The 27,010-nt window shown below is 35.0% G+C and overlaps 1 protein-coding gene across 1 annotated transcript in view; it reads left to right on the forward strand.

The window, feature by feature from the left end:
- LOC118746559 (protein kinase 4-like) overlaps positions 1–25,177 on the forward strand; it is a 25,681-nt gene extending 504 nt beyond the window's left edge. Inside the window, exons 2-8 of the mRNA XM_036480403.1 lie at positions 4–431; positions 623–1,031; positions 3,672–3,692; positions 7,250–7,417; positions 14,743–14,874; positions 14,995–15,032; positions 22,019–25,177. Coding sequence (XP_036336296.1) covers positions 4–431; positions 623–1,031; positions 3,672–3,692; positions 7,250–7,417; positions 14,743–14,874; positions 14,995–15,032; positions 22,019–23,051 — 2,229 coding nt within the window. The 3' untranslated portion in view covers positions 23,052–25,177. The remainder of the gene's footprint in view (positions 1–3; positions 432–622; positions 1,032–3,671; positions 3,693–7,249; positions 7,418–14,742; positions 14,875–14,994; positions 15,033–22,018) is intronic.
- Positions 25,178–27,010: the final 1,833 nt, after the last annotated feature.

Genomic DNA, 27,010 nt, shown 5'->3' on the forward strand with positions numbered 1-27,010 from the left:
CAGCAATCACCGATTGGTGCAAGACGCGTTCGTACCGATTTGAAAACATCAGAGAATATTTTTTTGACGGCTGCCAGACCGCCGCCCGCACCCCGTACTTCGTCACCAATCACAATAAAGCATGCCACATGTGGCAGTACACAACAGTACATACAGTATGCAACACAAAGTACTACCCCTCACACACCTTCGCGTGTGTCATACTCTCCGCGTGGCGTATATAAATCATACCTGCCTCACGCCACCCATCCGCATAAGCAACAAAGTTCAAGGCGAACTTCCCCAACTGTTGCTGTTGCAATGCCAAGAGCAATAACAGCAAACAAGTCGACGTCAACGTTACGTGCTGCATCGTGCAATTGTTGGTGTCACTGTGCAGCTGCAACGGTGTTGTCAACTAGTGCGCCGCACGCGAACGCCACATATCTGAGGTGCAAGCGAAGTGACAGAGAAGAAATATTAGAATTTGTAGAAGTAAAATATGTTTGTACGAAGTGCCTTTTTAGTTTGAGAATGAATATAGTAGAACTCCTTAAAATTAAGTCTTTATTTTTCTAGTTAACTAAATTTTACTCTGTTTCCTATAAACTAAACAGCTCTCTATTTCTTTTGCTCATTTTAGCGCTCATTTGCCTGCTCGTGCAACACGTCTACTTAACCGCTCGCGTCTACAACAACAACAGTACCCTGCTGCTAATGCCAGTGGTCTATCGGCGAATGCTGGTGCTGCTGGAACATCTGGCGGCGGCGCAGATTCTGATAGCTCCAAATCAACACATAGCCTGCGACGTAGTGCTGCCGCCTCGCGCGCATCAAACGCTTCCACGTCTTTGACGAATGCTTCACAACCGACCAGTAGTAATTTCCATCATCAAAAGCACTTTCAACATCATTACTCGCAACTTTATCGCGATTCGCACAGTTCATCGGACGACCTAATGCTGTATGATAAATCATTTCGCAATGCAATGATTCAGGACGTGCTGCAATTTAAGAAGCAGCTGTTGCGGCTACGACGCATTCTACAGGAGGTGGGTGTTTATGTTATTTGAAAGATGTCTACGTACTTATGTATATATATATATGGAAATACCTATTTATTTATATACATACATATATGAGTATGAATATGAATATGTACATACATATAGGGCAGGTCAACCGCGTTGTTTCCCAATGTGATTAATAAAAAATTACTTGTGAACAACTTAGAATGCAATATTCCTCACTTTAAGAGTTCGTGGTATCGCTTCTGCATTTTAAAAGAAGGAAAAACTTATAATAAACCTACATCTATATTGTCCATTAGTTATTTGAACGAAGGATGAACCGTGGAGACAATGGAAACTACAGTTTTAGATTTCCTCAGGAAGTAGCAAATCAGTATACACATTTGTATGGGAGATTTTTTCGACTATGTGCGTATAGCACAGAAGGATTCCACGTGCAATTCTAAGCAAATTTTCTGAAGAAACCAATAGTCTGAAATCAATTTGGAGCTGCCAAATTGTGAAAATAAGTTTCTTAGCATTTTGCTGTAGACTCTAAAAAAATTGCTAAAATTTGCGCATATTAAGAGAGGCATCCAGTTTCCTCCCTTAATAAATGCAATTTTGCACACCATGTTAATTCAATTAAACACTGCTTGTTTACTTTTACTTGCCATATGTGAGGCGTAGAACAAATTCCAAATTTGTTTGTTGAATTCTAAACACTCAACGTTCAAATTTTTACAATTTACACATAAAATGTTTAAAATTTATTTGATTTATTAAATTGCTCTAAAAAAATGTTGTTTAAATTTTTGCATAAAAAGAGAGGTAACCATTTTCCTCTCCTAATGTGTGCAAATTTACACAGCATGTGATAAAATTAAACACTGCCTTTTTAATTTGCATACCAGATTTGTAGCGTAGAGCAAAATTACACGCAAGGTGTTTAAAATTTAGTAAATATGATCAACTAAAGCTCATTAATGCTAAGTACAAAATGCATTTTTGTAATGTTCACAATTTCTTCAAAACCTATTTTCGCAATTTGGCAAAAATCCTGCTAAATATCCTATACGCGAATAGTCGAAAAAATTTACCCGCCCCAATACACTTACATATTTTTTTGGGTTGGCCTGACCTTTTGTTTCTACATTTATGATGGTAGCTTATCAGTATTATTTCATACCAAATGACTGCGATTTTTAAAATCGACCAATAACCAAGCCCACATCCCATAAAACGGTTATTTGGGGAAGTACGAAATCTTCGATAAATGAGTATAGTATACTGACGCTAATTTATTCAAAATTTATGTTTGTAATAACTATTTAGCAAAAAAAAAGTTAATAACAAATTTTTTTAAAACGGGCGTGGTACGGACTACATATCGGACTACATATCGCATACGATCTTCAAAAGTGATACAACTCAAAATTTGGCATTTGGCATAAGGTAAAGTCTTCCTTGCCCATATGATTAGCATGAGTTAAGAAATAGTTTTTAGCATTTTCTGACGAACGGGTAACTTTGAGTTATGTCTCTTTTGAAGACGGTGTTCGATATGTGTATCTCGGTAACCGTTCGATAAATTTTTATCAAACTCGGTATAATTATTGTACTTGCCACATAAAAGCAAAACCTTGAAAATTATTGAAATCGGACTAAAATTAAACCCACTTTTTATATAACGGTAAATTTAAGAAATGCTTGAAACTTAGATATTTCGAAATTTAAGTACACTAATTTGCTCACAACAATCCTTTAAAAACAAATAACATTATTACAGAATTTTAGAAAATGGGCGTGGTAACGCCCACTTGTACCTATATAAATTTATCTCATTAAATATAACTGAACATACTATCGAAATTGTTAGAAATAGGGGTAAAACCACACTGCTTACCATGTAACGGTGAAAAACTATATTTAATACGTGCACAGGGTATTTAATGATCGGTTCGTCCGAATTTAGACTGTATTTTTTTTTTAATATATTTTTCAACTTTTCATTCAAATACAATTTCTCGTTACTCATTTCTACGTGTGACTAAAATCTACAGGTATTTTGTGTTTAGTTTTTGGACTGAATTATTGTCAGTGATATTGCAAAATTTATTAGTTTGTTTACCCTTTTGTATGTACATAAGATTATTGTATTCATATTACACTTGTATATGTATAAAACATCAATCGCTAGGCTAGAGTGAAAATTTGCTAGGTCCACTTTTTATGAAAACTCATATTTTAATATATATAGGAAGCAAGGATATTAAAAATGCATCGCTTCAAAAGGCACTTGTTTTATTTTTTCTCGTTTATATTCAATGAAAGAAAAATTTGCTAAAGTCCAAAAGAGGCACCGAAAATCCGACAAAATCCGAAATAATACAAAATCTTTTAATAAGGAGCGAATCCTTCTTATTCGTGTGGAGTTTTGCTAGGAAATGGCTATAAGAAGTTTTTTCCTCTTCTGTAAAATAAAAAAAATGGGCTTAGCAACTTTGCACTCTAAGCTAGCGATATAACTTTTTGAACATTAAATTTGGTTTTGTCTTTTCTATTTGCATGTAAAAAAATTTTGGTTTTACCACGCTGCTGGTTTTCATTTAAAATTCTGCACCGCATTTTGATTTCGAAATCCATACATACACTTTTGACATTTCATGAATAAATCAAAAGGACGAAGATCATTTGATGAGGGTACGTTCATAAACTAATTCCTGTTACATAGTACGCTTGATCGAAATGTTTGCTGTAAACTCCTTTTGCTTGACATATTGAGCAGGATGCAATGACTTTTTGAAGGTAGTTTCACATCCTCTTCTTCTTATTCTTTTTAGACGCCTTGTTAGCTATCTGACAGAGATCGTGTTTCGTATTTTTTATGTTACCAATTTACTAAACAAAAAATCTACGTTTTTGCCGTTGGTAAAATGAAGCAAAGAAAGTATGAAAATTTTCAAAACATTTCAAATAATTTTCATTATAAATTGAGTTTATATTGTGTTCCGTTAAGTTCTCAAGCGCAAATTTGTTTGTGCGAAACGGTCGTGCATTGCTGAGTAAAAAAAAAATATATAGTACATAAAATAATAAATGAAAACCTAGTTCAATATCGTTACAGTGGCAACATTGTGCGTTTAAAAATTATTGTATCATGGCATTGAGTTTATATTGTAAATATGTCGATTATGGAAGAATTTTTTTTTGAAAATGTAAGAAAAAAATTGCTTGAAATAAAAATAAAAAAATTTAGAGGTGACAGATGTTCACTTGTAAAAATTGTCCACGTTTATAGTTAGTATGTAGTCTTTGAACGTATTCAAAGCTAAGACTAGGTAGCTATGAAGATGATTCTAAACTTTAAAAGCTATTCTTTTTTAAAGCACCACTCACAAAATATGACTTGGTAAAAACGTGTGCATAGGGACACGAATTTCGGTAAGGTACCATACCATATCGATACTTTTGGCATTCGGTACCGATACTTTTTACTCCATAGTTTTAAAACCAACGAACATTACAAAGTTAATGTTATTAATAATATATTCTGCAATATACTTCAAATAATTATATTTTGTAATTTATGTGTAAAGCAATACCGCGCCTTCGGTGATGTCATTTAGCTCACTAACCTCTGCATAAGCAAACACTAATTAAAGTGCAAAGTGTACCTTCTTTGTTAGAAAACGAGGTTAATATTCTGATTTAATTTTTTGATTTTGGTATCGATATTGGGAATATCGAGTATTTTTATACCGATACTAATCGTTAACCAATATTTTTACAGCGATACTATAAATGCGTACCATATCGATACCCTCGGTTTGACACCGTGTGCCTCCTTATGAATAGCAAAATTTCAGAATATTTGCATATAACTTTGTCTCCTTCATTTCTCTCAAGAAAAAGAATCGATAGAAAATCGAAGTCCAAAATTAATATTTTCATAGTGTACCCATAATCAAATTCTGTACGCTTCACTGTCATTGGCCAGACAACAGCATCTTAGTACACCAGTTCCTAATTCAAAGAAGTTCAAAGGAGCATCAATCGAAATTAGGAACTCCTCCAATAAGAGCCTCTGGTCTGGCCAAGACCGAATGTTCTTAAGCGAACGAGAACGATTGGTCCACGTGAACTTATTTTTACAAGCTTTTATTTAACTTGGTCCGTATAAATATAGGTATATAAGTAAGTTTGTTTGGGACATATCTTGCAATCAATTTTTGATCAACTTCCGGATTTCCTTGAGAATTTGAAACTTCACAATTGGCTCGGAACCCGATGACAATGCAATACGAAAATCGGATAGGTGGCGCAGGAGTCGAGATATTTGAAAAACCCCTTATTTATAGTCCGCTTTCATTCATATTAGGAACGTACATAAAAAGGAATAACTCCAGTGAAAATTTTGCCGATAGTTAGCGCTGGAAGCGATATATTTGGTAATCCGGTATTTACAATCCGATTTTGTTCACATTTAGATAGATTGCTTTAAAAATATTTGTTTTTACTACTAACTTATTTATTTTAATTGTTTGTTTCATTTTGGTATATTTTTGTGGATAGTTGTTATATTTTACATTTCGCTTTTCTTCATATTTTTGTTTCTTTTCTATGCTTCTTCGAGGAGCGTTTTAATGGTTTCAAAATTTGTTGGAACATGTTTCAGTCTCGGGTCATTTGTCTGACTAGGAAAAAATTAAAAATAACTTGGTTTATGTAGAAATTATCAGCCATTAAGCGACAAGGGAAATAAATTGTTTAAAAAGCTATAAAATCGGTCGAATTTCGACACTAACTGGCGGTCCTCACGATCATCATAATTTTTTCGGCCTATAACTCTTAGTGAGCCTCGGCCTGCTGCACATTGGACTCGATCGCTCGCTACCCTTCTTCAGTTCCTCATCTTCACACTTTTCATATCCTCTTCCAGCTCGTCCGACCATCTTTATCGTCGTATACCCTTTGCTTTAGTTTTGAAAGCTTTTGTGTCTACAACTTTCTTTTGTGCTCTCGTAGATTTCATCCTTACTATGAGTCCAACCAACTTGTTTACTGTGCTTTGATGAATGGAATTATATTTTCTTCCTCTATTAGCTGCTCGGCCGCTGTGATGTAGTGGTAAGCAATGCGCGCTTCCACTCCGCTGCGCCTGGGTTCAAGCCCTGGTCAAAGCAACATCAAAACATATATATATATATAAAGGTTTTTTCTTAACGGCGGTCGTCCCTCGGTAGTCAATGGCAAACCTTCGAGTGTATTTCTGCCATGAAGCTTCTTATAAAAATACAATCGCCGTTCGGAGTCGGCGTAAAACTGTAGGGGACCCACTTTGTGACACAACATCAAGGCGCACGCCACAAATCGGAGAAGAAGTTCGGCCAAACACTAACATATGTGCAAGCGCCAATATTTTATTATTATTAGCAGCTCCAGGTTGCTTTAAATCAATGAAAAGCATTTTTAAATGAATATTATGCTCACAACACTTTTTCATGGACTGTTTAATAGCGAAAATTCGATTTGTTGTTGAGCTTCTTGGTCAAATCCCACATTGATACTTTGCGAGAAGTTTTTGAAAAATCCTTGATTCCATTTTCTCAGGTATATGCTCGACTACCGAGTTTTTTTGTAGCTATAAGCTAGGCTTTAGAAAAAATCCCATTACAATTCTGCTGTACATACATATGATATTGCATTTAAAATACTTTTTATGTAACTTTATGGCAGATTCTATGTATGAGTGCTCGTTTTGTTTCTTGCCTCACATTTATAAATAGACATTTCCATTACATTTATAGACGTATGTAATAGTGACCGACATTTCGTGCCATTAAATGAAATCCGCACTGCGGGTTGTCATTGAAAGAAAGCCTTTGCAAACTCACGAAAATAGCACACAATCAACTGATTGTTGGATGTGCCTGAATGTGGTGCGTATATGTTAAATCCCAGCATATTATTCTGCTAAGGTCACGATTTGTAATAGACTCTCTAAAAATAGGAAATATAAATAAAATATATATAAATGGTTATTACTAGTACATACACAAATAAGTCTTAATTTACCTGGTAGTAAATATGATACCCATCAACTCATCCTAACACTATTCGTTATCACTTGTTTATTCTTCACCCACTTAAAACTTATAGAACTCTTCTGTTTTAAATATGTTTACATATATATAGATATTTACAATTACATACATTTACTAAAATGATGTATAAATGCATTACCTTTCTTTATTTAGACGGATACTTTCAACCCATTCGACACCGACAATGGACAACTCTTCGCTGCCTGTGGCTTAGATAGCAAACTACTGGACGACATGGACTTGGCCAGCTTAACATCGTCGAACACAGATGACCCCATGGTGGAGTTAGCCGATCTACGAAGACAGGTGGTTTACCTTCAGGTATTTGCACGTTTTAATTCGTTTCCGTTGTTATGTTCTGATTTAATCTGACAATGATAAAATGGGAGACTATGCTTTCAATTTAAGTTCTTCTTAAAAGTCTACTAAATACCTTTCTTTTGAGAGACGGCAACACAATGAGTATTTTCTGTTTACGTTATTTCTATGTGAAGGCATACATACTTACCATGTTACTAAAAAAGTTGAATAAAAAAAAAAAAACTTTATAAAACTTTCTGATTGAGATCCTTTTAGTCAGTTCCCGTAAAAGTTTAACATTTTCACATAGCCCAAATAAAGACTTCCAATACATTAACTGCAAAAATTTAATTAAAACTAAGGTAATTTTTACAAATGTACATATGTATGTACGTGCGACAAGATAGCGTTTAAACAGATTCCTATCATGTTCAGTTCCTTAAATTAATTTCTTTTGTTTTTTTGAGATTTTGAATTCCATTCGTTTTTCTGTACAAACAAACATAATTACACTTTTAGTAATCTATTTTTGTAAAAACATATATATACTTGTACCTAATTTTTAATTGCATAAAAAGCATGTAAATAAATGTTTTTACACTTACTCGTATATGCCTTAAAACAACGCACCAAATACGCCTGGTCATTATCGTATTTACATAGACATGGAGCAATATGTATTCGTAGTTTTATCGGAATGCAGTGGCAAAAGTGTTCGATGTGCAGTGAAGGAGAGGAGAATTTTTTGAGATGCTACTGGTAATGTGATTAATGTTGGACACATTCCTGTGAGTTTAGTATCCTTTAGGAAACCTCTTGGATAAATCTGAATGAGATGCTATTGAATTCCTTCTCATATTTTAGGTTTAAATACTTGTAGGACATTACTTGTTAAGAAATTTACTTGTTTATTTAAATTTTTACAAAATCTTTCCTGTGGATACTTTTTGTAGTCAAATGAAAAAATGAAAAAATAATTGGTTAGAGAAAAAATAAAATTTGTAATAAGAACTTTAAATATATTTCGTGTTCGCATTTCTTATTACAATTGGTGACCCCGACGTGATCGAGTACACGATGCCAAATACGCGCTCCAGAGATAATGCCACCTCATCGCAGGAATCAGCCTCAGTTGGTAATACATTTGCTGCCGCTTCAAGCGTTGTGAATGCTTCATCATCAGCCGTTCATCTTCGCGTTCCGAAATTTTGGAGAGAAAACCCGCTGGTTTGGTTTGCCCAGATCGAAGCACAGTTTGAACACCATGGAATCGTGGCTGAGAAAACGAAATATTTCACTATTCTTCCTGAATTGGAGCCTGATCTTTTAAGTCAGGTGAGCGACATTATTTTGGCTCGACCTCAGAATGTTTATACGCAGTTGAAACAACGTCTCGTCGATCATTTCTCTATATCGGAGGAGAAAAGAATTCAGAAGTTATTGAACGATTTGGACGCAGGGGACAAGAAACACAGTTGCCTTCTACGGGAGATGCGTGGTCTCTCTCATGGTGGTGTCAGTGAAGACTTTCTACGTAATATGTGGCTTCAACGACTGCCTTCACAAACACAAGCTGTGTTAGCAACATCTTCCGAAGCTCTTGATAAACTCGCAGTTATGGCGGATAAAATCCAAGCCATATCAGCACCTCAATCAACAGTGGCTGCTGTACAATCTTTTCCTGAACTAATGGATCTTCAACAACAAATTTCAACTTTAAGCACAGCAGTAAGTAACCTTCAGAAAAAACGCTTTCAACACAGGAGTCGATCGAGTTCTCGTGGATGTTACAAAGCTGAGTCAGCTGCGAATACATCAGAATGGTGCTATTATCATCGTCGATTTGGACCTAAAGCTCGGAATTGTCGACAACCCTGCACCTTCAAGCAACGTCGCCAGGGAAACTCGCCGGCCGGTCACTAGATGAAACTAGTGGCCGGAACTCTACAATTAATCGCCTACATATCTTCGATAAGCTCACACGCATAAACTTCCTGATAGACACTGGTGCAGATGTGTCAGTACTACCGTCAACAGCAATATCATCCAAAAAGCCCGATAAATACAAGCTGTTTGCTGCTAATGGCACACCTATAAACACGTTTGGCACTCAACTAATAGCTCCCACTTTTAGTCTACGCCGTTCGTTTGCTTGGGAGTTCATTATTGCTGATGTTAACAGCGCTATAATCGGCGCGGATTTTTTAAAACACTTTGGCCTACTAGTTGATTTAAAAGAAGGATGTTTAATAGATTCCGAAACAGGCCTACGTTCTGCTGGTAAGTTACGCACAGCAAATGAATTGCCAGCAGTTAAGACGCTTGTTAGTACAACGATTTTTCATAAACTTTTATCTCGATATCCGGAGTTAACTAACCCATCGTCACATCAGAAAAAAGTCCCTCATAGCGTTGAACATGTTATTGAGACAAAAGGTCCAGCGATATTTTCGAGACCTCGTCGTTTAGCACCTGATAAACTCGAAATTGCAAAACGAGAATTTCAGTTTATGATGGATCAAGGACTTTGTCGTCCATCGAAAAGCTCCTGGTCCAGTCCGTTGCATATGGTCTTAAAGAAAAATGGTGAATGGCGTCCTTGCGGGGATTATCGTCGTCTTAATGCACAGACTGTTCCTGACCGTTATCCCATTCCGCACATCTATGATTTTGCTTATGGGCTTTCAGGAAAAACTATTTTTTCAACTATCGACTTAGTTCGTGCCTATAATCAAATTCCGGTTGCTCCAGCCGATGTTCAAAAAAACCGCAATTATTACGCCATTCGGTTTATTTGAATTTCAATTTATGACCTTTGGTTTATGTAACGCCGCTCAAACATTTCAGCGGTTTATGCATGATGTTCTTCGGGGGCTAAACTTTTGTTTCCCTTATCTCGACGATGTTCTAATCGCATCCGAATCTCTAGAGCAGCATTTAATTGATCTTGAGCAATTATTTAATCGCTTACAGACATATGGTCTAACTGTTAATGTTTCGAAATGTCATTTTGGACAAGACAAAGTAATATTTCTTGGCCACTTAGTTTCCGCCGAAGGCATTCAACCAATTCCTGAGAAAGTCGATGCAATCTTAAACTTCCCGCAACCGAAAACTGTCAAGGAGATGCGACGTTTTACTGCGATGTTAAATTTTTACCGAAGATTTTTACCGAACGCGGCGGAGATGCAAATCCCACTTCTTATTTATCAGAAAGGTAATAAGAAGAACGACAGATCTCTAATCGAATGGACACCTGAAGCTCAATCTGCATTTCAAAAATGTAAGAACGAATTGTCCCGATGTACGCTGTTGGCTCATCCTACCGATTTGGTACCGATATCCGTTATGGTCGATGCGTCCGATTTAGCAATTGGTGGGGTTCTTCAACAAAAAGTTGGTGAAGTTTGGAAACCACTTGGATTCTATTCTTTGAAGCTGAATGATACTCAAAAACGCTATAGTACTTATGATAAAGAACTACTTGCGGTATATCTTACGGTGAAGCATTTTCGATACATGCTAGAAGGTCGAAATTTTATAATCTACACGGATCATAAGCCTCTTACTTTCGCTTTTAAACAAAAACCTGAAAAGGCTTCACCTCGTCAATTCCGTCAACTTGACTTTCTGTCACAGTTTTCCACGGATATACGTCATATTAAAGGGAATGAGAACGTTACGGCAGATACTCTCTCTCGGATCTCCACTATAGATTTGCCAAACCTCATCGATTATGAAGAATTGGCAAAAGCGCAAGAAGGAGATGCAGAATTAAAAGCTTTAATAGAAAATCCAAGTTCTTCATCTTTAATTCTTAGAACTTTAACAATTCCATCGACATCGAGACCCATATTTTGTGACATTTCCACATCAACTGCAAGACCCTTTATTCCAAATTATTTTCGCGGAGAAATTTTTAAGAATGTACACAATATGTCTCATCCAGGAGCAAATTCAACAACTCGAATGATTTTACAACGTTTCGTATGGCCAAATTTAAAAAGGGACATTAAAATATGGTCTAAAGCTTGTAGCATTTGTCAACGTTCAAAAATTTATCGACACAATCACAGCGCTGTAGGTAGCTATGATTCTCCAAGTTCACGCTTCTCGCACATTAACATTGATCTAGTCGGACCATTGCCTTCCTCGCGTGGGTATTCGTATATTTTAACTTGTATTGATCGATTCACCCGCTGGCCAGAAGCGTTTCCCATAGTAGACGCAAGTGCACACTCAGTAGCGGACGCTTTATTTCACGGATGGATATCTCGTTTTGGAGTTCCTTCCAGGATTACAACGGATCAGGGTCGTCAATTTGAGTCAAATTTATTTAAAGAACTTGCACAGCTTCTTGGTTCTCAACGAATACGCACTACGCCATATCATCCTTGTGCCAATGGCATGATTGAACGGTGGCATCGTTCGCTGAAGACTGCTTTGATGTGTCACAATACTAATAGCTGGATGGAAGTGTTACCAATTGTGCTGCTTGGTCTTCGATCAAGTTTACGTGAGGATGTAAACGCTAGTCCTGCTGAACTTGTTTATGGAACTTCTTTAAAGCTTCCTTGTGATTTTTTTAATAACACTAGCGATTTGTCTCCTTCAGATGACTTTGTCAAGCAACTGAAATCTTCAATGAACTCGTTACGTCCAATTGAAGTTAAGCATAAATCAAATCGTTCTGTTTTCGTCCACAAAGATCTTGCTTCATGCACTCACGTATACGTGCGTCAAGATTCTATTAAAAAATCTCTTCAACCACCATATGATGGTCCTTATCTGGTTCTGAGCAGAAATGACAAAGTTTTCAACATCAAAATGAATGATTCCACCAAATCAATATCAATCGATCGACTCAAGCCAGCATTTATGTTCAATACTGATATTTGTGAAGACCCTCGTTCAGTTCCTGTTATAGTATATCCCAATTTTGGAAGTCGCATTCCACGTCATGTACGCTTTAGATCGAGACTTCAACCTTAGCAAAGTCTCTGGAGGGGGAAGTATGTAGGACATTACTTGTTAAGAAATTTACTTGTTTATTTAAATTTTTACAAAATCTTTCCTGTGGATACTTTTTGTAGTCAAATGAAAAAATGAAAAAATAATTGGTTAGAGAAAAAATAAAATTTGTAATAAGAACTTTAAATATATTTCGTGTTCGCATTTCTTATTACATACTCTTTAATAAATATAATGGCATCATCAGATTATTTCAACAATGAACAGCATTTAGCATGCAAAGTCTTGGCTCCAGACAAACATACTCTCTTAAGGAAGGGTTAGTTATCATCGCTAAGAAAACCACTGGTCTGCAACAACTTTGCGGGGTTGCCTACAAAAGTTTCTGCGTTAGCTGTAAAAGTGAAACACCCAAGTGAGAAAGTCCTTGAAAACATATTTTTGGCAAGGATGTAACAACCTTATAAAGGGAATCATTCAAGAGTTAAGCTCGGAACACTTTGACGACAGCAAGCGACAAGCAGCATCTGTCAAATTTTAAATACACACGTTCTTACGGGCACACTTATTTTGACGACAGCACGACATCTTGGCTGCAGGACTGCAATTGTCGACGTCGCCAAATTAAATCTATTTCTAATTTTGCCGGCGACAATGAGTAGATGTAGTGCTGCAAAATTAAATTGTCGCAAAATTAATCACATATTCTTGATTGTTCATGTTTTTCTTATTTACTTAAATAAAAATACACAATTTGTGAAATAAATATACCAAAATGTCAAACTTTAAAATCGGCTGTTTGCTATGTCGCTGAGGTCTTCAAAATGTTTAAGAAGCTGGCTTCAAGGCGACATTTGTCGACAAAATGATGTCGCTGTCGTTACGTCGTGAAGTTGCAGTCGTCAAAGTGTTCCGAGCTTTAGACAGCAAAGTTCTTTACAAACTGATTTAAATATTGCATTTATAAAAACAAACCACAATTTTACTTAAAAAACTGTACGAACATTTCTTTTAATTATTGTCTACTGGCCGGGTAGAGAGAGTGTTACCTTTCTACAAACGGTCCGGCCAGAGTTTTGTAGGGAGTTACTATTTATATAGCCACTATATTCAAATTCAAAGCAGCCCACATACAGCATTGTGAATAAGACCCAAATCTCAACTTTAACCCTTATGTAAATACAAAAAAAGGTGGTACGAATTGTGAATATCTTGACAACCAAATTACTACTTACGATCATGAAATTTCATGATAGCCTTGTGCTAATATTTTTGAACACCATACCCTTTAATAAAACTTATTTTATGATAAAGGTGACTTTTTTCATGGTTTGAGTACCGAAGTTCTTAAAGGCAAAGTAGTTCTACGTTTGTATCACCTAATATTTTCATACATTTTGTATGGGATATGTATCGAATTTTAGTCATTTGCATAGCAAGGTATCACTATAAGCAAGAGATGAAAGAGAAGAAAAATTAGAGTATGAAGTTAATTCTACAACAATAAAATTTAGGTATGCAAATACTTAGTCAGTAAGTTGCTGCTTATGATGGATTGTATAAGTTGCTCCTGATAAATAGTTGGTAAGCGACTGGAGTTTAAGAGATATTTTTGTGTGTTGCGCTTTTCTTATGGAAATGGATGACTTTAGTATGGAAATACGTAATGCTATTTACATATCGAAACCTGAGCGGACGATCGACCTATCTTGGCAGCCAGTTCGAAAACGCCCTGTCTCAGAAAACTTTTCAAGAACGCCCTATTTCAGAATTTGGTTGAAAAACGCCCTACCACAGAATTTGATTGAACAAAGCCCTATCTCAGAATTCGGTTCAAAAACGCATTAGCTAACTAGCGCGATACCGAGTTGTAGAAAATTCCACTAGTTCACTAAATACATACCGAAACCAATGGCAATCAACAAAGTTGCAAAGAAAGTCCATAGAATCTGGGCTTGCAAACAGGGATGTCACACATACTTATATTTATGTATATGGTGCCTGGCTTCAAAGATAAATATATCAAGAAACTTCATAGCAGATTAAGAAAATCTCCTCGTCTCCGATAAGTGCCGCTGTCCGTATGGGATTTCCCCTAACAACCTAGGCACAAGCTGCATTTTTGCCAATGCTTCCGATGTTAGGAGGAAAAAACTAAATTATTTTTTTTAAACCAATTAAAAAATCTCCTTTTACACAACCGTACGAACAATCTCACTCACATAATTCACATCAGTAACTGTTTGCCTAATTTTTACTTTGAAACTATGTTATGATTGTTTTTTTCTTAATATTAGCTTAACAAATATCTACGTTTTCTTATCTGAAGTTCTAAAATATTTTTGTATAAAATTTCAATCACGCAACAACACTAGGGTGAGGTCGAAGATCGTGAACGCACAATACGTTTACAAAAAAATAAAATTGAAAGTTTGGAGTTGAAAAGGCCGGAAATCAGTAGTGACACCACAAAGGAATGCATAAATACAGCAACACAAACAGATAGGGTATGTACCCAATAGGTATAAAAAGAAATTATATTTTACATTTTTTTTTTAATAAACTCTCATGAAATCTCATCTTAATTGGTTAATTCTTTTCATCCGTGTTTTTTGATATGCCAACAGACACGACCTTATTCATATGGTCCGGAGGGATTGTCAAGGTAAGGTTTATTCTAATACCATTTGTAAAAATATCAAAACCGATTTTAATTAATCTCTCTTTATTTAATTTATTCTTAGTTCTTAAGTACAACTCAACTTTATTTTCTTTAACTAAATTTATTACTGAATTTCCTCCCAACAGCGTCTCTATGCAACACCACGAAAACCCACTACTATTCCGACTCGCTTGTTATTGCAAGCGAAAAGCTTTACAATACTTCAATTATCTTAAAACTAAAATACCCACAAAACATTTTGCCTCCAGTCAGATACTAATCGCATCCTTTCCAGCAGCTGCACGGCGCTTCTTCACTATAATTCACCGCAAATTGCAACATTTCAAAGACAACTTCGGTGGCATTGTAATCGGTTGCCTAAACGGCATCACAGCGCCAAGTAGCCAAAGCGGCATCGGTGTTGGTGTTGGTGTTGGTGTAGCTGTTGACTATGATGGCTGGCGATCGTGCCTTAGTCGCATCGATAGCACCTTGCAACGGCTTGTTGCATTTGCATGTGCAACGTTGTTGCGCTTCACGCGCAGTTGCGCCGATTTGCATAGTTGGCGTTGTTTGGCTGCAAATTGCAGACAGCTTTCGTGCAATATTTTGACATGCTACAACACAAACTGCAGCAACTACATGCATCATCACTATTATCGCGGCCTAGTTGCATACCGCCATGGCTGGGCCAATTGGCTCCATTTACGTGTGCGCAATGTAAGCGATTTGCTTGCGACGAACATCTTTTGTTTCTTTCACTATCTACAACGAATTTTGCCTTAAGCAATTTGTTTTTGCGAAATTTCGTGAAATTAGAAAGACAAAAAAAAAACAATACTAACAACCAATGAATGTAGTATAAAAATATACAATGGTTTGTAGGAGTTGGGAAGAGGGGAATTAATTAACGTGCTTGTTTAATTATGTAGTACATACTTCAGTTAGGCCACGTTCCAGAAATAATTAATTTTTTTCTAATTTCAAAATTTCTTTGCATAATTGAATAGTTATGTAAACCTATATTCGTAGATATGTATGTACCTATACTTAGTTACAGAGCGTATATGTATATGTACACTATTTACATGAAATTTTTTCCAACCTTTTTTCTTACTTTCACACTTCCTTATAAAAGTATGTATATTGCTTCATAAAAATAGCTAATCTCATAAATTTCTCTTTCATGCTGCCTTTTTTAAATGGGTTTCGGGAATTATTATATTTAAAAAATAATAATAATAATAATATATTCAAATAAAAAATATGCATTATGTTAACGCACACATACACACACAAACACATGCATACATTTCTCCATACACCTACTTGCACATTATTACACAATAACGCACCAAAACATTCTACTGAATTGTGTCAACTGGTTAAAACTTATAGACTACGCTTTGGCGAAGAACAGGTACTGTTTTGTGATCTTATCATGGCTGTTATGGTTTTATGCGCCATTAACATTATTTGTATACTACATATAACCTATTCATGTATTGACAATTGTTCATCTTGTCTTTAAAGCTAATAGAACACAAATTAATTTGTTAGTCACTACCTATTTAGAAATATAAGGAAATTAAAATGAGTTAATACTTAGTAAAAAAAAAATATGTATACAAAAAAAGATGAGCTTTACAAATTAAATGAACACCAAGTATAAGTTTATTTTGTTTGAATTATTTCAATTTATTTTTTAGATATTTATTCAGATTTTTAACAAATTATACATTCCAAAGTACCCGGCAAGCGCTGGCAAGATCTTATCGAGTAAAACAAGAATCGAAATATGAAATCAGCCGAACACCTCCAAAAGCTTGATTTGCATACCTTTGCGCCCTTAAAACGCCTAACAACCGCTGTTCCTTTTCTCACCGGTTACCGTATTGTAATTTCTTTTCTGCCAAAAAATGTGGCCCTTTCCCGGTGTAAAATGTGTTAGATGTTACACTCAACCTTGTAAAAGGGCATATTTTTGCCTACTTGTCCGTGTCCGTTAGCTCACGTAATTCATAAAATTATCGTTTTAAGCAACTATCTTATTTTAAGGGCAACCATCACCCCTGACAAAGCTTCAAAGCGCAAGGAATGTGCTTTTTTGCCTTACAATAGGGTGACATTTTAAGAAACGAACACAAAATTTTCTCACCCTTTGCCTTTATTTTATAACTGAAAACGAAAAGAGTAAGGCGCAATTAAAAGGCGACATTTTTTGGTAGAAACGAAATCACCATTAGACCTCTCGAATGATGTACGTCTTGATTAAATTTTGGCAATGCATTTTGACACTATTTTATGAAGCAGCTATACCAACTCTGAATTTACCACAAGACTATTCAATAGCGAGTAAAACGAATGTTTATTTTCAAACATCGGTTGAAAACTGAGTGAGTTATTCATCTTTTAACGAAAATTTATTTCAAATTAGTTATTGCTGTTCACTACAAGGACACACTGATGAATAGTTGAAAAGAATTTCGCTTACATTTTTTTCGATTACAGTGTCTTTGCTCTTATATGAAATATTTTTTTTTTTTAAGTTTTATTATAGTTAATTTAAAACCAAAGTAAGCTATGTTTATTAAAGTAGCACTTAAGAAAAAAAAAATTAACAAGCAATTTGAAATAAGTATGACTTATTTTTGGATGAAGGTAAAGACAATATAAATGAAATTAACAAAATTTAATCGAAATATGATTGTACATTTTTGATAAGAAAAAATACATACATTGTATGTACATAATACTAGCAATACTAAAACAAAATATGTACACTAGGGCGGGTCGATTTGTTCTTAACAAACATAACCGACTTTGCCTCGGCGACAATTCTGATCAAAAAAGTCCATTGAAACATAGCTCTAAAATAGATTTCGAGCCTCCTTATTTCTAATTTTAGTTCTTAATTCCTAATCGATTAGTTTTTTTTTATACATATTTTGTAATTTTTTTTTTTTAATGTGTGTATGTGGATTTTGCGCACGAGCAATTGGACGAATTTTTCAAAGGAAAGAATTTATCACTGTCCGCATTAATTTCGTGTCGTGGCGAAGTAACGAATGCTGGCGAAAATAAGAATATAACAAAGTTAAAAAAAAAATGGAACAGTTTAAGTGCGGCCATTTTTTATAGATTTTTTGTTGCTACTTACGAATCCATAGGCAAAAACAGGTCTAGGTAAGAACAAAACTCTTCAAACATATTTAAAAATAAAGCTTTGTTGTAACACTTTTGCTTGACACAGATATTTATTGTGATGTTTCATTTATCTTATCAATTCCTTAGAAATATTTCCCAAATTAAGCTTTCGAAATCACTTTATTTTGAAACTCATATAGAAACATTTCATTTACCATATAAATTTAATTTAATTAAATTTTCTAAACAGGTGGCGGCACCCTTCAAAATTTTGTTTGGAAATAAATCTTTCTTAAGCCACCTTAGTTTGATACCCATTTTGCAAAAATATGTTGCTTATCGCATCGATTTAATTGAACTGAAGCTAGTTAAGAAAAATAAATTGGTTATGAATTAGATAATAACTAAAAATTAAAAATAAGCAGACTCGAAACCCCTTAAAAGCTACGTTTCCATGAATTGCCAGTAGAATACGTCAGTCGGCGAAACGAAGTAGAGAAAAAATTTTACCCGCCCTAATGTATATCAAAAAAAAAAAACAAGCTAAAACGAATAACAGAATATCTACAGTTTGCTCGCAAATATTTTTGATAAGATTCAACTAATGTTTATGTAAAAAAATGGTAATTGATATTATAATTTATTTATTTAGAAACAAATTCAAGCGGAATTTAAGACCAGTCTTTAAACTAAAACTACTGAAAAAACGATTGATCCGGTATAGCAAAGTGAGGAATTTAAGCAAGCCCAGCCTCAGCACTTTAGCTTTTAATGCTTTATTATAATAACTTAAATTTGTTTTAAAACGCAGGATTTTTGCATTCTAAACAAAAAGTGCTAAGACGTTTCTTGTTACTATGTTGAAATTTTGTGAAGTAAAAACATTTTTATATCGAAAATCTCGCATTCTACAAGAAAAGTGGAATGAAAAATGTAAATCAAATTAAATTGAAATGGAAAATAACACTTTGAAATGTATTAAAAATTATATTGTATATTATGGTATTGTATATAAATAGGTTTACGAGTATACATAGCTTGAAATGACCGCTAACATTAGCAAGCCCCATAGCTTTGTCAATTTTATTTATGAATCTTATAACAAATTTTAAAAATTGCTTTTCAAATTATTTTTAATTATTAACATAAATGCAATGATCGTAGTATCCTAATTAGATAATAAAACTATATATTATTAAAAATGTGAAACACACAAAAAATTCTTTAAAACTCTGTTGAAACTTTTTTAATTGCATGCGGCAATTTAATAGACTTGTGAGGTAATGCCTTCATGCCACTAACAAAAAAATAACAAGAAACATTTTATGGTAAAGTATTTTGATTTATTGAATTTGCGCAACTGAATGCTTAGAACGTTTTTTTTTTTATATATAAGTATTCAAAAATAACGCATAGGACCTGCATACGGTCTGTGTTGGCAGATACACAAGTACTTAGTTTGTTCACTTACAAAATTATTTGATTAAATGTTAGTAAATCGCTTAAGATAGAGGCGTACAACGACCGAAAACTTTTTATGCAGCACCAAGTGTGTGAGCCACTAAAATTTGATAGTGGGTGTTTGCACCTATATACGTATATTGGGCCATCTGCCCTGCAAACCATAATTTCGGAGTATTCTGAGTTGTAGAGAAACTTTAAAGAATTCGTAATGATCTCATACGATTTTTTTGCCGAATTTTCTAATATGACACAAACTATGCCCACTTCGATTCTTTTACGAAATTTATGAAGAAAATCAGAAAAGCAATGAAAATAATGCTGCTATGTGAAGAATTTCTTGCAGAATTTTTTCAGAATTTTCTTTATTTTTCGTACAGAAATTTCTTTACGAGTTCGTGTCAACCACTTTATATAATCTGCTTTGAAGATTCGTAAAAAAATCGTTAAAGAAATGAGATACTCCTAAAGATATCGTTAAGATTTCGGGATATTTGGTTTGCAGGGTGTTTACTATATGTATGTGGTTATATTTTTTTATCAGTTTACAAAAATTACATACACTAGAGAATAATAATTTTTAATTAGATAACCTGATTACCAGGCAAACCAATCGCTGGTCGCTAGTGTTGTCAAGGATATGGACGCATGATTTAAGATCTTAATCATAATGCACTTTTTGCGAGCTTTAGAAAATTGCCAATTCTGGGGTCCGCAATATTCTTCAGCTAGGAAACGCCAGGTTAGCTAAGTCGCGAACTTCCAAAGGGAGCAGAGTGCCAAAGAAGATATCATGCTCCCACCCCGTCAAGCAAAGAAATTGCACGTGTTGCTATTGAATCGAAGTCCCTTCTTCCACCCGTCTAGCTCTAATATTACGTCCGGCCGGAGCTGAGGACGGCTCCTTGTGGAGTGCCTCAGTTCGCCTCCCTTGAGATCACCCCTCTCACACACCACTGTCCGACAATTCAAAAGATTACTGATTCCTTGACGAATTACAGGATTAACGGCCATAAAATCAAGATCCTCTAACAAAAGAAAAGCTCCCTCTGTGGACTTTTCCTTCTTACAGCCGTGCTGATTTCTTGATATTAGATTAGGCAAAAATATCTGATGGGGTTTTCGAGAGAAAAGTTCCACGAAAACTGACGGGCTTTCACGCATTGGTGACGGCGAACACCGCAGACAATTTAAAGATGAGCCGTATGTGTTTTTCAGCGATATAGACGTTGTGAAGCGATTTAAAATACACGGCTACTCTGGCTTGGATATGTCGTACGTATGGAGAGAAACGCCACCGCTCTGAAAGTATACGATGCTTGTAGCAATGAAAGATCAGGTGGGGTATTACTTGGCTTCACTTGATATTTCCAATTGTCGTCAGTGGGAAGTCTAGCCGCTCCTTAGTCTTTAGAATTCTGTTTGACTTCTTCCAAGTACATCGCATGGGTGTACACTAGGGTGGTCCAAAAAAGCTAAGTCGGAATAATAATGCCCTCACCCACTAAGATTGTTCTATACTGAAAAAATTATACCCCATTTTTATAGTTTTTTAATCAAAAACTATTTAAAGGTCGTTCAAAATTTTCCACGTATTTTTTTTGGGAAAAACCAGTTTTCGTAGAAATGGTATAGATTTCTTGAAAATCAAAAAAAAAAATTTCGATCGGAAAACTTTGTTTCTCTTCAGGAGACTTTGAATAACAAACCCATTTGTTTATTAAACCATTTTCCATTATTAACTACTTTTTATAGCACCCCTGGCACCCCTGAAATCCTCAAAAAAGTGTAATTGGGCGACCCGTAAAAAAGCGCCAGTTTTAAAAAAACTAATAAACAGTCGGGTATTATTATGAGCAGTCTCCTAAAGAAAACCAAAGTTTTCCGATCGAAAAATATTGATTTTCAATACTTGTGTACCAATTCTACAAATTGCTGTTTTACTTTGAGCAGGTTGAGCGACCTCTAAACCTAAAAAACCGGGGTATATTTTTTCGAGCAATCCTAGGGGATGAGAGCATTAAAATTCGGATTTTCCTTCTTCGCATGCATTTATTTTAGACCACCCTAATGTGTATTGTACTTACATACTATAAAAGGTACATCTGTAGAAAAGTTTTTGGTTAGTCAATGAAAGCATTCAATTGTGCAAACGAAAGTTAGAAAAGAAGCATGCGATTAGTTATATGTACACACATACATACATACATACCACTATATTCATACTAATACCAAAATCACTTCATAAGTTTACGAAATTGCACGACATCGAATTGTACTGTAAATAAAACAACATAACGCCATTCTAATCTCTACTTCTCTATTCATTTCTTTTTGGTCCCCAACATTGTGTCCGCTTGCCATCATTGAAAATCACATAGAAGTAAACCCGAGTACACCAGCTACACGACGCATTATCATCCCGCAGCTAGTTGCAATAACAACAGCATATGCAGCAGCGCCAACAACAGCAACAACCACACTCTTTGTCCACACCACCAACAACAACTGCAACACAACTGCAATGGCAGCAATAATAATCTCCCAGTTGCAGCTACAGAAGCAGCATCTCAACAAATACGACGTCACACCATCATATCGACCACTCTGAGCAATTACAACAATCAACAGTTGGCAATGGCACCGCGACGTGCTTCAATCGCGTGGGAAAAGCCAACAGCGACAGCACCCACAACAGCCGCTACGCTGACCCAGACATCAGCCGCTGGCACAGGAAAACACGCGCCAACCGCAAACATTTACAAGCCCGTGAAAATTACACTAATCGGCGAACCATTGAAGCAATGGCAATGGAATGCTGTTGGCAATGGCAAGACTGCTGCTACTCAAAGTAATGGCAGCAACAATACGGCAATAAGCAATGGCAGTGACAAAGTCAGTGTGAAGTGTGAAGCAGCGGGCGGAAAAATTAGTGGTAACGGTACTCGTAGTAGTTTTGGGATGTGTAATAGTCGTACGAATGGCCTTTCGAAAGTATACAAAAACAACAATGGCTTGTGCAATGATGGGTCAGCAGGTTCGTGTGGCAGCAATGGATATGCGAATGGTAATAGCAGTAATTACGAGGCAAAAGCAATTGAGGGTGTTAGGAATGTCAAGCAGAGTGGCTACAATGGCATTGGTGTCGGTGTTGGTGTCCGTTTGGGTAATGGCGAACAAAAGCAAGCGACGTATCAGTCCAACCAAAATCATCATACACAGCATCTGCATACGCAGCAGGCACTGGCACAGACGGAACAACAGCAGCAAACACATGTGCAACATGCAAGCAAAATTGTTTATCAGCAGCAGCAGCAGCAGCAGCAGCAACAACAACAGCAAAACCCACTGCAAGTCTATCAAACGTCTAATGGCAGCAATGGCAATTTCTATCCAACAGTTACTATAGTCTGAGCGCGAATGTATTGTAATTAGCTTGTAATGTCTGAGATTCATATTAGAATTACTATTACGTATACATACATACATAAGTACGTAAATACAAACATATGTACATACACATATGATGTTTAGAAACATTTTTGAAAGAATTTCTCAACAGCTGATATTTTTAAATTTTGTAGAATTTATATTTAAAAGTAAATACACAAAGGCCCAATTTGTAATCTGTCGGCCAAGTTTAAAAAAAAACTTTACTTATAGGCAGTTTCCACGGAGCCCATGTTGCGCAATTTCAACACTGTTCTCAATTTCAGCTGAAATTACGATACGATTCGCAAATTGGCTTTACAATAACCTGTCACCTGAAATTGAGTATGAATCCCATTTTTAGTTACATTGAAACGAAATTACCACAATTTCACGAAAGCAACTCCACAGAGTACTTATTTCGAAATATTAATGAGCGAAAAGAAGAAAAACAAACTTCAATAACAAACAAATAAAAATAACGAACAAAATTCATATTAAACAAAAACAAACTGAAATTAAGATGATCATGTAAACAGCTATTATTTCAAATTGAAATTGAGGGTTGAAAACGCGCCTCGGAGAAATTCACTTTTAATTTGTTTTCAATCAACCCGCATCGTGGAATCCAATTGAGACGATGCATGTAACATAATGTGAGAGTACTTTCCAAAGTTGCAAGATTTCGAATTTGTTCGAAAGCGGTCCCTAACGGTATGCGTGCAAATGAAATAAGTTATTATGAGTATACTAGTTAAAAATTGCGTTTGACCTTTCAAACTCGCAAAACTCACAAGCCTCTATATAAAAACCTTTAATACACATACCAATATTTTACGCATTGAAGAAATGATGTGAATAAAATTTAAAGCACGATGACTTAGTTTTGAGATGATGTGTATGTAGAGTGTTCTTGATTTATTTCTAATTTGTAACAGAGCTACGAGCTTTGCAGACTCTGCTTTTATACATTTCCCCATAGGCTATTCATGCCAATTACTATTTCCAATTGAGTTAAGAGTATTAGAGTTTCAAAAACGTAGAGAAAGAAATGGCCATACAAATAGTATACCTACATATATAAGGGCGGGTCAATTTGTATGGGAGATTTTTTTCGTCTATAGGCGTATAACATTGGAGTATTCTACGTCTAATTCTAAGCAAGTTTGCCGAAGCAACCATGGGTCTAAAAGCAATTTCGAGTTTACCAAATTGCGAAAATAGGTTCCTTAGCATTTGTCGTAGTGTCGTAAAAAAGTGTTTAAATTTTGTATAAAAACATGCTGGAAGGGCTTTTTGGTATGAGGAATCCATAACTGCACTTATTTTGTTCGTAAAACTTTCACCAGAGGGTGAAAAATTTTAATTTTCATATTTTCTTCGAAACCTATTTTCGTAATTTGGCAAACTCCAACTCCGTAAATTTGCTTAGAATTCCATGTAGAATCCTCCTATGATATACACGCATAGTAAAAAAAAAAATTACCCGCCCTAACATACGCACATATGTTTTTTAGCCAGCTGTAAGATTTTTTAAGGCAGGTGGTTTTCCTACATGGAATTTCATCAGTGGGAGTTCATAGCTCAGGTTTCGGTTCCATTTGAAAATACATATATTTTTTTTATGCATACATTTATCTTTTCTTTTTCGATTTCTTTTTAGCTTTGTGCTAAGGGGTTACAACTATATTAACAACTTATATTATTAATATTATTATCATTATTATTATAATTATTATTATTGTTATTATTATTATTATTATTATTATTATTATTATTATTATTATTATTGTTATTACTTTATCGATGTTTAACATCGGAATTCACCCACACCGGTTAGAGAAGTATGTATTATGCAGTTGGCCTCAGACGATGTTTTATAAGGTAAATTTAGAAGTTCCCAAACGATTTTACAGCTGTGCAAAATTAGCGCTTGGAATAAACGTTTAAAGGTGTAAAGCTTTCAAATCAGTTGTTAGCAAATCCACCACTGGTATCAGTAAATCTTTCTTGCATTTCCAATGGGTCCTTAATTCCTGGCAGAAGCTATATTGTTACGGCACTTCTGGTAGGCTGGTGGAGCTTACGCTGATCAATGGGCGCACAGTGGGATGAACATCAAATCAAGCGCGCTAAAACTCTAATTGTCACAATCATATATATTTTACACTGTTATACCTGAACTCATTTTTCGTATTTATATTTATGTTAGAGCGTCGGCCGCTGTGGTGTGGTGGTAAGCAGTGCGCGCTTCCACTACGCAACGCCTGGATTCAAGCCCTGGTCAAAGCAACATTGCAAAAAAATATAGATAAAGGGGTTTTCTTAACAGCGGTCGTCTCTCGTCAGGCAATGGCAAACCTCCGATTGTATTTCTGCGATGAAAAACAGGTTATTTGAAACGAGTACAAAATTATTTCACCCTTTGCCTTTAGTTTAGAATCAAACACGAAGAGAGAAAGAGGCAATCAAAGGCGAAATCACCATAAGTGATGGTCAAACGCACAGGTATGATTTCTTGTAACTTATTATTATTATGCTGTCTTTCAAGACTGGCGTGGTCATATATGTTCACAATTTTTTTCAGAGGTGATAACATACATATGTATCTACCTACCTGACAAAGATGTGTATCTCACACTGCCTGTCGCTGAATGCCGAAAAACTTGTATTTTTTAATACACTGTAAATTTTAAACAAAATTTATTTGCAGTCATACTATTTTCAATAAAAAACCAATACCAATATTGCAATTAATTTGCAGTTGATTTTCATTCAAAAGGAATAATATTATGAACCAATTCAACCAGCATTAAAGTGACTTGTAATTTAAAAGTATGCAAATATATACAACTATAAAAAAGGAGGAAAAGTTTGCCCCGACTTTAACTGCATCTGGTGTTGAAAGTATTTTACAGCAGTTTTAAAGAATATCAAGAAAAGTTAAGACCAATGCTTTATATCCCGGTTTTGTGGCGGTAATAAACATACAGCTCTTGATTTTTATGAACGGTACAAATACTGTATAAGTTGACAATAGCATTATTTCCGAATAATAAAAAATATAAGGAAATGGATGGCAAAAATAAATATTCACCTCAAACGTTGACTTTTTTTAAACATTTTTTTAATAAATCAGCAAGAAACTTGGCTCAGATAACACTTTGTGGCATAAATATTTGTAATTATTAGTTCTCTAAATACATAAATAAATAAAAAATTTTGTAATAACTTAAATACATACATATAAAACGCACATCAGTTCTATTTACACTACCGAAACATATGTACACCTTTTTTGAAATTTTGAATTTACCTTAATTTAGAAACACATTTATTATACTTGCAATATACAATAACAACAACACACATATTATGTATCTACATATATTTAGACATAAAAAATATCATATAATAGGTACATAAGTAATTTTAGTAAGCTAAAAAAAAGTAACTATATATTATTCTGATATTAAAAATGTATATGTAGAAAAAAAGATTAACAATACATAAAAGTAAAAAAGTATTAGTTTAGTGCTAAGGGCTTGCACATGTATGTGTCCACTTCAAGAAACCGGAAAATTACAAGATTTCTATAATCAAATAATTACTCTTGCCTAAAGAGATTTACAACAAAATGTGTATGTGCAACAAATTTGCAAAAGAAGAAAGTGTAAAAGCATGTATGCAAACTTTTGTTGCTAATTTATGTATTTTACATACATGCATGCATATAAGTACATACATATAGTACAGTAGATACACCATAAAGCAAAATTAAATGCAGTTACATTCAAAAATCTCCATGCTAACATATATCTGTATGTACATTAGACTGCATCACCAAAAAAAGTTGCGGTTTTTCCGCCGGGACTACAAAATTTATTACATTGTAAGACGTCCGCGAAAATATTTCGGAAAAATATCAAGATTTAAGCGAACTG

The sequence above is a fragment of the Rhagoletis pomonella genome, unplaced genomic scaffold, assembly GCF_013731165.1.
Source record: "Rhagoletis pomonella isolate Grant_MI unplaced genomic scaffold, Rhpom_1.0 Rhpom_scaffold_00010, whole genome shotgun sequence".
Classification (NCBI taxonomy): Eukaryota; Metazoa; Arthropoda; class Insecta; order Diptera; family Tephritidae; genus Rhagoletis; species Rhagoletis pomonella.